Source organism: Nycticebus coucang, chromosome 9 (assembly GCF_027406575.1).
Source record: "Nycticebus coucang isolate mNycCou1 chromosome 9, mNycCou1.pri, whole genome shotgun sequence".
NCBI lineage: Eukaryota > Metazoa > Chordata > Mammalia > Primates > Lorisidae > Nycticebus > Nycticebus coucang.
Genome location: NC_069788.1, coordinates 19,583,630 through 19,597,304, shown reverse-complemented (window position 1 = coordinate 19,597,304; position 13,675 = coordinate 19,583,630). Strand labels below are relative to the sequence as shown.

At 33.8% G+C, this 13,675-nt stretch overlaps 1 protein-coding gene across 1 annotated transcript in view; it reads right to left on the bottom strand.

Annotated features, from left to right (window-relative positions):
• EYS (eyes shut homolog) overlaps window positions 1-13,675 on the bottom strand; it is a 1,685,250-nt gene that overhangs the window by 306,970 nt on the left and 1,364,605 nt on the right. Inside the window, 1 exon segment of the mRNA XM_053601630.1 lies at window positions 9,604-9,757. Within this exon segment, the coding sequence (XP_053457605.1) occupies window positions 9,604-9,757 (154 nt within the window).

The following is a 13,675-nucleotide window of genomic DNA, read 5'->3' as shown; positions in this document are numbered from 1 at the left end:
TCCAAGAATTCTACACATAGGGTTATGCCAAACTGGTACTGTGTTTCTATCACTTTCTCTGAGTTTATGAGCCACAGGAGTTGGAACTGTCCTTCATCCTAATCTTTGGTACTGCACCCTAGTGGGAGGCGTGAGTGTCATTGCCATTACCATGCATGCAGGAGAATGTTCCTTTGCTACTTTATTCTTTTGGGGGAGGAGAAGCGTTTCCCAGGGCATGATAAAGTCCGTCTTGTGCCATTACATGGGATTGGAGGGTTTTGCACTCCAATGGTGGGAGATTTACTTAGGTGTTTAATCAGCTTTGATGTAAATCAGCAGATGAAGTTGGGTACCATGGATTTAATTTCATCATGAATCACAGTAATTCTTGTTTTATGGTCATTAGTATAGGACTTTGTTTTGCAATCTGCTTTTTAAATACTTTTTTATATTTGTAACATTTTGACTTTAGGGCAGGATTGGAGTTCTGATATTACTGACAATAAGAAAGAATTAGATCAGCTACTGCACAGTTGAGGAGTAAGAGGGACCAGGACAGGATCTTATGTTAAATACCATAAAACAGAAATTTACTGTGTCTCATGATGATATTAGAATAAATTATCTGTAGAAATAGTAAAAGTCATTCTATATATATATATATTTTTTTGTAGAGACAGGGTCTCACTTTTATGGCCCTCGGTAGAGTGCCATGGCCTCACATAGCTCACAGCAACCTCTAACTCCTGGGCTTAAGCGATTCTTTTGCCTCAGCCTCCCGAGTAGCTGGGACTACAGGCGCCCGCCACAAAGGTCATTCTATATTTATTGAGTTAAAACACTTTGGCTTAATACCAGCAGCTGTCTATGGAAACAGCTTTTAACTTTAAAGAAAATTAGTAAATCTTTTGAAAAGTCTTAAATTATTCTTAACTGAATTTTATGTTAGGTGGAAAAGAGTTCAAAGATGTTAAATTGTAAAGCAATTTATATCAATATATATCTTCTTTTGGTTCAGTATATTGATAAAGTTATGAAACATTTCTGGAGGTGGAAGCTGGCATAAGTCCCTTTAGCTTCATTTGGAAAGTTACATGGTTGTCATTTTTCTTTTAAAATAAATAAGATGGTCTCTATTTGAGTTCCCCAGTGAGAATTATTCTAAAGAAGTTAATAAAAATAAATATGTTGTCAAAGATTGAGGCCTACCATTAAGAATAGTCTTTAAAGAATTTTTGCAGTAAAAATCTATTTCCTGATAATTATTTTAAGGCAGTAAGCAAATACCCTCTAACCATAATGATAAATCCCAATTAAGGAGAGCTATGGGGCCAACTGAAGTGGGTTGGAAAATACACAAAATATAGATCTGTATTTTAAAATCACTACTCCATCATTTAATGAAAAAGTAATACTTGACATTCTTCATGAATCTTACTTTTCAACATGTTAAATTCTTTTATTTAACTGTCCTGTGTGCCAAAGCGTTCTCTGACCTCATCAATTATTGTTTTCCCACCTAAATTTCTATATATTCAATTTTACTCCTAAGTCTTCATTTGTTTCCCATTACCTTCTAATATAACTGTCAAAATCTTCTCTTAAAAGTGATAGACTACACACATTTCAGAATTACAGAGAGAAGTCTTTTAGGGATTGAAGTTCATTTTGCTGTATACTCTGGCACCACACACGAATAACTCAAACATCCTTAATAGTCTTTTCTGACACTTGTAGAAATTTGCCACTAACAATAAAGAATGAAGAGAATCTCAAGCCTTCCTTGGCATACGCTGCCAGAGCTAAAAATTTTTCTTGCCTTTTATTTTTATTTATTATGATTCTTTGCATTAGAAATGACGGTCTTGATGGTGATTTGCTAAAGATCCGAACATCCTTTCACCTTGGACTTTATGTAAGCATGATAAGTAATTCCCATATAGTTTCCTGCATGAACATGGTATCATCTACATCTTGATATCTTTGCAGATATTCTTTGATCTGCTGTCCCCTGAAGAATTCCTCATCATTTTTCAAAATGGAATTCATTTTCAATTTTGAAAAAAAATGTTTCTTTCTCGTGGAGATTTTACATTCTTCTTAGTAAAGAATCTCAAGAATAAAAAAAAAAGTATCCAATGTACTTAATACTATTATGAAACCAACACTCACACAGTCATACGAATGATAAAACACAAATATAGTCTAGCAAGGGGAAGGGGAGAAGAGGGAGAGGGCAGGGGAAGTGGGAGGGCGATTGGTGGGAGGAGGGAGAGCATTTGGTGGGATCTCACCTAATTGTGTATAGTGTAAGGGCATATTTCAAAATGTTAATCAGTTTGATTTAAGCGTTCCACATTGTATATCAAATCATCACATTGTACCCCATATATGTATGTAGTTATGCTTTTAATTAAAATTGAATAAAAAAAAGAAAAAAAATAGGACAATCTCTCTTTCTCCTCAGCAGTCTTTGTGGTTGCTCTGAGGACTTGAGGGCTAGCCAGCTCTCTCTTCTGTCTCCTCATCTCAACAGAGCAGACGAGGAGTTGTGAACCTGAGTTTTCACTTCTGTAACTTTCCATTTTGACAGCTGGAACTAGATTGTATAACTAAGAGGGCTACCATTGCAATATGCCTTTTTTTTGTGATTTTATTTATCTATTTTTCTTTCTTTTTTAATTCAGAGGGTACAAATGCTTAAGTTCCCTTGTTTGCATTTCTTAAGCACACTGGATGGCAGACTCCACTGGTTCACATTCAGGCTATGATTTTTTTGCTTACAAAGCTTCATCATATTTTTGCATCACTAAACACCAAAGTAATACTTAACTTCTTTGTTTCTCATGATGTGTGCAAATTTTAGAGACAATTTTTTATACTAGCAGAGGATTCTCCCCAATAATCCTAAACAGTACACAAATTACCCACTTGTAGATCCATAGACATCTTTGAAAGATTGTTCTTATGCTATTTAATGAAAAAAATTTAGTTTTACAAGGAATAAATTGCATTATAACTTGCTATCCAGCTTGTTTTGATGATGTTATGTATGGACATTTTATGTATGCATAGTGTAAATGTGGATAAAGGAGCAATGTTTAGATTTATGTATTTATACACATATTAATGTATAATAAAGTATTATGTATTTCCTATATAGAACTCTAGTTTTCCTTCATTTCCTCTAAGAAATACCAGATGGAGGAGCTGATGAAAAAGATACAGAAATTAATATTGAAGTGATGAAGTTTGACCTTTTTAAGATGAAAATCTTGCCAAACTTTCCATATTGACATGGCAACATTTTATGAATAAATCTAATATCTTATAGATTTAGCACAGTTCAAAAGTCACCATCTGTTTCAAGAAGTGAAGGTTCTGACTATTACATAGTTTCTTGGCTCCCAGTCTAACGGCATGCAATCCATAGCTTATATAATATTAACTATCAGGAATGTGTGAAAAACTTTCATTTATTTTAGAAAATTAAAAACATAAATAACATTGTTGAGCTGCTGTCTGTCAAAATTATAGCTGTTAATACATTATGGATGTTCTTTCTTCTTACATAAGCTTGGGTAGCTCCTGTTCATTCTCTACATAAAGTTACAGGGAGAAAGTTTAACTTTATTATATATATAATAAGAATATATTATTGTATATTATATATTATATGTATTTATTATATCTATTATATATTATATATAATATGAATTACATATATAAATGGCAAAAAACTGGAATCTAATGTTGAGTAGAATTGTCTGAAAGGCCTTTGACAAATTAAATATAGGTTATTATGAAAGTTTTTTTTCTTTGTTACTTTCTTATTTTTCTATAAATTAGAAACTTACTTAAAAATATCTTAATTTGGTATAACCCAAATCAGTCCTATTCAGAATCCTTATTTCCCATTCTTTTGAGGTTAATGCTGATTTTGCATTATAATAAATTTTGTATCTACCTTATTCGTCAAATGACTGTGGGATATGAGTTAATTAAAATGAATAAAAAGTTAAATAAAATGATGTACATAAACACTATATCCATATCCATATATACACAGACTCATGTATGAAGTTTTTATCTCATAGAAATTAAAAGATCAACCGGAGATAAAAATCAGTACCTTTAAAAAAATCTCAACAGCAGTTTTCTGGACTGAATATTTAAAAAGGTAATTTGATATCACCTTTAAAATAAAAATGCCTGCAGTGGTTTTCTCTCATATATGTTTGAGCTTTAATAAGTACTAACAAAGGTTCTTGCTGCCCCAAATACTAGACACATTTCCAGACTCTGTACAGTTGATCTTAAACTGTGCACTACTGTTTACACTAACCTGCTATTAAAAAGTGTCTACTGGGGATATGTGGTTCTGGCAGTGTTGCAATTTTTGGCTATCATTCCACATGGACTTTCCTAAGAATGTGCTAACCAAAATAAATGATTGGTGATTAGAGTGCACCTTCGATAGAAATGGATAACTTTATACTTCTGAATAAATCTCTGAGGAAATATTGGGTGTTCGGGTTGATAGAATCCAAGAAGGCGGAACAGGCTGAGAGGTTTCAAAACATGCAGATAACATAGTCTGTTGCCTAGAGGAAAGGACAGAGGGTGTTTTTAGAGAATAAAATACTGGGTAAAGAGTTAGCTTTTGTGTAAAACAGACCGTAAAGGTGCCAGAATTTTTTAAACTTCAGAAACTTTAAAAAGTATATATATAGTAGGACAATTTTTCTGAACTTCCCCCAAAGAGAATAACCCTTGCGAAAACCAATAGCTCTCTGTATGTGATCGCTTTCAAAATTCCTTGAAATGAAAGACAAACCGGGCGTGAGTATGAATCACAATGTATCTGTAGAACTGTGATCTCTGCTCCATTTCATTTAAGAAGAACTTCTATCTCGATACTGAATTGACCTCAATCACTACAAGTAGCTTATTCAAGTTTGTTCTACTGCTTCTACCCTACAAATATAATGTGGATATAGTAGGAGGAAATACCGGCTAATAACAAAATTAAAAAATAGTGGCTAAAAACAAAATAAAAATAAAGCCATCCTTTACCCGTTTAACTTATGGCTCAACCTATTAATATGTGAAAAATAAGTTTTTATCCATTGTGCTACACTATTATTGTCAAGAACCTCTTAGACATGCATGAAATTCCATCAATATTCATATTACTAAAAGAAGCCTCATTCATATGCTTTTTTGAGAGAAATTTATCCTGAATTTGCATAGCACGAGTCCTGTTAGTGAGAATTATGATATTTAAAAGAGCTGCTTGAAAAGACCTTTTGAATTCTAAATTTTGCCCAGCTAATGATAGAAAAGTAAGAGCAACCACATGAGACAGAAAGAGATAGTGGCATCGACAGTTGCATGTGTGGGGATAACGCAATGGGAATCACAGATCAAATATGGAGATAATGCAATGGGAATCACAGATCAAATACGGGGATAACGCAATGGGAATCACTGATCAAATACGGGGTTAACGCAATGGGAATCACAGATCAAATACGGGGATAACGCAATGGGAATCACAGATCAAATACGGGGATAACGCAATGGGAATCACAGATCAAATACGGGGATAACGCAATGGGAATCACTGATCAAATACGCGGATAACGCAATGGGAATCACAGATCAAATACGGGGATAACGCAATGGGAATCACAGATCAAATACGCGGATAACGCAATGGGAATCACAGATCAAATACGGGGATAACACAATGGGAATCACAGATCAAATACCGGGATAACGCAATGGGAATCACAGATCAAATACGGGGATAACGCAATGGGAATCACTGATCAAATACGCGGATAACGCAATGGGAATCACAGATCAAATACGGGGATAATGCAATGGGAATCACAGATCAAATACGGGGATAACGCAATGGGAATCACTGATCAAATACGGGGTTAACGCAATGGGAATCACAGATCAAATACGGGGTTAACGCAATGGGAATCACAGATCAAATACGGGGATAACGCAATGGGAATCACAGATCAAATACGGGGATAACGCAATGGGAATCACAGATCAAATACGGGGATAACGCAATGGGAATCACAGATCAAATACGGGGATAACGCAATGGGAATCACTGATCAAATACGCGGATAACGCAATGGGAATCACAGATCAAATACGGGGTTAACGCAATGGGAATCACTGATCAAATATGGAGATAATGCAATGGGAATCACTGATCAAATACGGGGATAACGCAATGGGAATCACAGATCAAATATGGAGATAATGCAATGGGAATCACTGATCAAATACGGGGTTAACGCAATGGGAGTCACAGATCAAATACAGGGATAACGCAATGGGAATCACTGATCAAATACGGGGTTAACGCAATGGGAATCACTGATCAAATACGGGGATAACGCAATGGGAATCACAGATCAAATACCGGGATAATGCAATGGGAATCACTGATCAAATATGCGGATAACGCAATGGGAATCACAGATCAAAAGATACGCCCAAAGACACGAATCCGAAACCTCCGTCTCTGTGTGTCCACTTCCATTTCCTCTACCCTCTGGCTAGAATCTTCTTTTTATCTTATTACTACAAATTTTGAGAGACCTTATGTTCTCAACTTTTTCTTTATTTTTCTAGGTATTAACACCTTCCACACAATAATTCTAGTCAACAATGAACTATTCTCAAATGTCTTTCATCTTATATTTTTCCTCCTGGTTCCTCACTTTTCTCTAGTCACCACCTTACTTCTTTGTACACCTTCACATTAAAACTTCTTCAAAGAGTTGTCCAAATGTATTATCTCAATTTTCTTCAATCTGTGTTTTCGTTCTATTCTGTTACAATGATGTCTTCAGGTATGGAAGGATGTGGACAGTTCCATGGACTATTAGAGCATTTGATAAACTTTCCTGTTGCCTTCCCTGATATTCCAACTCTGGGGTTCTCTACCGTTGCTCTGGTTACTCCCTGTCAGATTCATTTACAGGTTCACTTCCACTATAAGTCATTAAACTTAGCTCCCCAAGACTCAGTCCCAGGCAATTCTTTCTACTCTGTACTCTTTTCTATGCCCATGGTTTCAGTTACATCTGTACACTGATGTCTCTTAAATTTATATTTCTCCTCCAGACATCTCCCCTGAGTTTTACATCCACATATCCAATTGAAAAGTCTGCTTTGTGTTTCAAAGGCTTCTTAACCTCTTTACACTTAAGCATGAACTGATGACCTTCTCCAACAAATCTGCTCTTCTTGCCTTCTTTACTATCACAGTGGACGATAAAATCTTCTATTCAGTTGTGCATCAGAAAATGAATATTCATTTTTGACACCTCTGCTTTTACTTCTGATAATCAGTCACACTTTTCATGCTAGTCCAAACCACCAAATGTGGGCATATGTCAGCCATTTAACTGATCCTCCTGCAATCACTCCCTAACATACAAAGCTGGATAAGTTTTGCCAACTGCTAAACTTTCAAACTTTGTCTTCAATTACTAAACCACTCTCTTCTGTGCCTCTGTTCTAAACACAGACCTATGGGTTCTCTGAATATACCATGGTACTTTCCCACCCAAGAATCTTTTCATATACGTTTTCCTCTGCTTGATATGTATGACCCCAGCTTTGCCTGATGGTTTGTTGTTCTTTTATGAAGTTCACCTCTGTTAATTTCCAAAGAGCTTCCTTGGTCTCTCTAGCATGGGTTAGGATATTTTGTGACTTGTTCTTTCTGCACCACATTTCTTTCACTTATAACACATCTCAATTTTTAATTATTCCCTGCTTTGTGTGACTATCTGTCAATCTCCCTCATTAAACTGTACATACATTTTTTGCTTTGGCTTACCATTCATTTCTAGAAGCTTGGTATAGTGCTCGAAATATAGTAAGAATTATTTGTTAAGTGAATAAATAAAATTAAATATAGAATAAAAAAAAAAACAGAAGAAACACAAATAAAAATGAGAGGCAAAAATTAAGACCCAGTGAAAGAGTCCTTAGCAAATGGACTCTCAAGAATTTTTAATTAATGATATATAATAGGTAATAGATAATGTAGTACAAGAGTCAGCCTATTGTCACCTTGAGTTCTTATAGGATATTACCTAGAAAATAAAGCATATTTGCATTTTTGCTTCACTAGAGATATACATATCTCCTTTATATTAATACTTTGTAATTTTGCATAAAATTAATCCAAAGTGTTGGAAAGTTTTGGATTTTCAGTGTTTTTGGAAGCATCAATTTTTTTTAATATGATTATTTCAACTTGAGGCTATTTAAGAATATGAGTGAGTTGAGGATTCCTTAATTAGGGTACTATTACTTACAAATGAATAGGAAAATTATTCATTAAGGAAAGTGTGAACAAAAATAGAAATTACTTCATGTATAATTGAATGTGCCACTGCCCATTCATATGTAGTTATGACATTATATAAAATGATGATCTTATCAATGGAAATGTTTTTTAAATAGTTCTCTAAGTTATTCATTTTCTTAACTGGTTCTTTTTTGTGATCAGAAGCAAACTCTTATAAGAGAGATGGTTAAAATATGAGTTGTCCAGCCCTGTGAAAGAGATTGCTTTGTTTGTATAGAACTCAGTGTTCCAAAGGGTATACCTAAATTAAGAATAATAATTTCATTACTTCACAGTAATTTCATTGCCTTCTTGTTGTAATCAACTGAATTGTCCAGCTCAGACATCCTCATTTCTTCTTTCATTCAGTCATTTACTGAATCTCTTCTATTTGTCAGATAGGAGACAAATGCATTAAAAATGAGCAAGATACCATTCCTGCCTGTAAGGAGTTTACATTTTCAGATTGGTATCAATTTTGTTGATGTTATTTTCAGATTGATGCAGTCTCTTAGAACATTTGTTTGATTTATCTAACCTTCATAGGTTAGCCAAGATTTCTGTTGATCAGACTAACTTATCTAATTGTCATCTTACACACAAATTCAGTCACTAAATGGTATTTTTCACTGATATAGAGTAACTTTGGAGACCATTATTGCAAAATTGCTATACTGATGAATTATTTTAAATTCTTGGCTGCTACATGTAAATTTTGTTTAGTAACACCCTTGGGATGTAACCATCGTATTTAGCCATTTCTCTCTTCTAAATTTTCTAAAACTGAAGAATAAAGTATTAATAATTTAAAGACTACTTTACCCAAATTTATATAATCCAGACACACACTTCCATTGATATTTAACAGGTTTTTCTTTTTTATTGGGGTTTCTATTTTTGTGCAGATTCTTTGGATTCCTTCCCCAATTCCTAGCAGCTGAACTCTTTTTACTCAAAAAATATTTGAATAATTAAACTAGAACTTAATTTCAACCGAACCTTTTGAAGTTTTACTATCTGCTTGAACCATATCATTTTCAAGTAAATTGAATTATTGTGTATAAGATGTGATTTCAAAATGATAGTATCACATTATACCATAATTCAGTTTGTATTCCACATCACCACACAAAAAAAAGTTAAGATAAAAAAAAGCCAAAAATAAGTAAATAAAAACAAAACAATTTGTAGAACTGAGCACTACAGTGGAATATAGTACTTACTGGACTCTGATAGAGATGAATGCATTTGTGTTAATGCTGTAATTGGCAGAAAGAGTCAAGATATTCTCGGGACTTCCACATCCGTATTTAACTGTGGGCCTTCCTTCCACGAGAAACAAATGAAGAAACTGTTCTCCAAAACTGTTCTCACTACCTATAAGAACAAACAACACATTAGTAATTAATGGAGATTTATATTTTATTCAATGACAATTATTCATTCAACAAATACAATCTTTGTTTCCAAAGAGTAATTGTTCAGTGGGATGGTAAGACAGTTAGTAGATCCTTCTTCAATGTAACGAGCGCCCTAGAAATATATGTTATTTTCCACAGGCTTAGGAGAGTATGCTATTAACATGAACTGGACATGAGTTTAACTTCTGACTCTCTAACAGGTGGACATTCTTAACTATTTTGGATCTGAGTTTCCTCATATGTTAAAATGGGAAAATGAGAGTAACTAAGTATGATGTTAGAATTATTGTGTTAATTAAATAAAATAATAAATGGAAAGTTCCAGGTACATGTTGAATAACTGGTATTTATTATCATCATTATTATTGAATCTAATATATAAATGCTATTTTCTATTTCTGATTTGTTAAAATTCTTTATATCTTTTTTTTTTTTTTTGGCCAGGGCTGGGTTTGAACCCACCACCTCCAGAATGTGGGGCCGATGCCCTACTCCATTGACCCACAGGTGCCACCCCAAAATTCTTTATATCTTAATATCAAAATAATATACATTTTTCATAAAAATTGGAATAATGAAGAAACATATAAAAAATAAATATTCCCTTTTCTCTCCATTCCATTCACTACCCTATTTTGACATATTTTCTATCACCTATCCACATAAATATTTACATATGCCAATTTTAGTGTTAAAAGCAAGATCATATTTTATTTATAAATTAATGAATAGCTTGATTCATATTTTTCTTCACTTAACAATGAATTTTAGACAGCTGCTTCTGTAAGTTAATAGATATCTCTTTTTAACTTTCTTAATTAAAGTATAACTCACACAGAAAATCACACAAATTGTAAGCATGTAGCTTACTGAGTTATCACAAAGTGAACCCACTCATCTAAACACCAACCCAATTAACAACAAAAATAACCTTCCAATCACTGCTCTTTTCTTCTCTCCACCAAATTAACCACTATCCTGATGTTTAGCAAGTATGGTTAGTATTGCTTGGTTTTAATCTTCATATTAGTGGAATCATACTGTATATATTCTTTGTGTCTGCACTGATTCTCCCTTACCACAGTCCCAAAATAGGTGAATACAATACAATAAGGTATTTTAAAAGAGAGAGAGAGAGAGAAATAGACCACATTTGCATAGCTTTTATTACAGCATAAAGATATCATTATTCTATTATTATTGTTGTTAACCTCTTACTATGATTAATATATAAAGTTAACTTTAGCACCATAGGTCTGTATGTTTAGGAGAAAACAGTATAGATAGGGCTGGGTACTACCCATGGTTTCAGGCATCCCATGAAGAGTTGGGGCATATCCCCCAGAGATAAGGGGGAACTATTTTATGTCTTTCTGCTCAATATTGTGTTTGAGAGATGCTATTTATGCCATGGTCTATTCATTGTCATTGCTTTATAAAATTCCCTTAAATTTACAAGCCAGTTGTTCTTCCTACTGTAGATGGTCATTTCCCCTCTACTTGTTGACTGTCATGAGTAATGCTGCTATGACAATCTTACAAGTGTCTTCCTGTTACAGTGCACACACGTCTGTTGTGTTTACGCTTAAGAGTTGAATTTCTCTGTCAGAAAATAAAAATAGGATAAACTTTTAGTTGGTTTACCAACATGACTGTTTGTATTACCTCCCTGACAGCAGTGTGTAAGAGTCCAGCTGGTCCCAATCTTTACTAGCACTCGGCATGGTCACCTTGTAGAGGTTAATGACTTTGTATTTATTACAGATTTACCTTTTATTTTTCTGATTACTGATGAAGTTAAACATAGTCTCATGTTTACTGCCTATCTAAATATAGACAGCCCCCAAGTTGCAAACATCTGGCTTATGTATAATTCAAGCTTACAAATGAAGACTTACAGTTAAGTCCCCAAGTTACAAAAACTGATGACCTGCATTTAGGAATGCAGGCTATTACAGGTATAAGGTATATGTACCTGTTCCAATTTACATACAAATTCAACATGAACTTACAGAACTTATCTTGTTTGTCACCTAGCAATTGCCTGTGTCCTCTTTTGTGAAAAGTCAGTTTCTTGTCCATATTTCTATTTGTTTGTTTGAAGCTCTTTGTCAACTATATGTGTTGCAGATATCTTCTTTAATTCTGTGGATTAACTTCCCAATCTCTTAAGGGTGAGTTTTGAGGAATGTATCTTCTTAATTTCAGTGTGAGCCAATTTATGAACTGTTTCCTTCCCAGTTATAATTTATTCTTTTCATGTCATCTGAAATCTTTGCCTTCCACAAATTAACAAAGTTATTCTCCTACATTATCTTCAATAAACTTTACTTAAAATTTACACTCTACCTGGAATTGATTTTTTCTATGTAATGTAAAGTATGGGATCATGGTGAACTGAATGATGGCCACAAGACTCATTCTAAATGCTGGAACTTGTGAACGTTAGTTACCCAATATACCATTAGTTACCCAATATACCAGATTTTGCAGATGTGATTAAATTAAGGAGTGTGAGATGGGAACATTATCTTGAATTACCTGAGGAGGTCCTAAATGTAAGCACAAATGTCCTTAAAAGACTGAGCAATAGAGTATTAGGCTATGTGACCAGAGAAGCAGAGACAGGAGTGATGTAGCCACAAGCCACAGAATCCTGAGAGCCACCGGAAGCCAGAGGAGATTCTCCTTGGGACTGTCCAGAAGGAGCCAGCCCTGATGAACTTAATTTCATCCCCATATATTCATTTAAACTTCTGAATGTAAGAGAATAAGTAACTTCAGAACTGTAAGAGAATACATTTCAATTTCTGTATTAGAAAACTAAAACAGAGGTCTTTTTTTATTATTTCCATTTTGATTTCTAATTGATTCAAATCAATGCAAATAATTCTCATGATGTATATACTGAGTTCAGTATATATTTGTGGAATATACATTTTTAATATTTTCGTGTTTCCCTATTCCCTACTTCTTTTGTTTATTCTTTTTATTACATGGATATGTGTATTTGTGATGATGACATTGTTTTTTGCATTCAAGTAACAGAAAAGACACCAACAAAAGATTTGCTTTTACCTGGAATTGAGATTGACTATTAAACAGCCTTCATTTAAAAAAAAAAAAGAGACACCAACAACAGCGTCTTAAGTATCTCCAAAAGTACAATCCTCAGAAATGCTCAGCATTAATATTCAACAAATACTTCGATAGATACAAAGATTGCTAGATGGATAGACATGCAGGAAAACATTTTCTTTATAAGAGCAGGAGCCTACTATATATGTATTTTAAAATGAAAATTATATTAAATCAGGAGTTCTCAAACGCTTAGGTCCAAGGACTCCTCTACTCCTTGAAAATCTATTGAGAAACTCTAACGAGTTTTTATTTACATAATATGCATCTTTTGATTCACTGAATGACAGTTTTAAAACAAAATTTTCAAATATTTATTAATCTGTTCACTTACCTATTACATGGTAACCTAAATAAGATGTTTTGTGAAAAGTAATTATACTTTTTAAAACAAAAAGTGTCCGAGAGAAACAGTATTATTTTAGAGTTTTGCAAATATCTTTAACGTCAACCTTACTGGGAGACAGCTGGACTCTCGTACCTACTTCATATTCAACTTGTTGTGAATTACTGCTTTGATTGAAGTATGCGAAGGCAAGCCTCACCCAGACATGGAGGGCTATTTGAACAACCTTTTCAAATACATACAAACTAGACTGATGGAAGTTCTTTAAAGTTTAGTCAGAGTGTGGAATCTAAAACTATATTAATGATCTGTGCACACTCTGTTACATTAAATCTCACTGATGTCTCTTGCACTTTGAATAGATATTTTGCCTGTGTATGACTTTGTAAC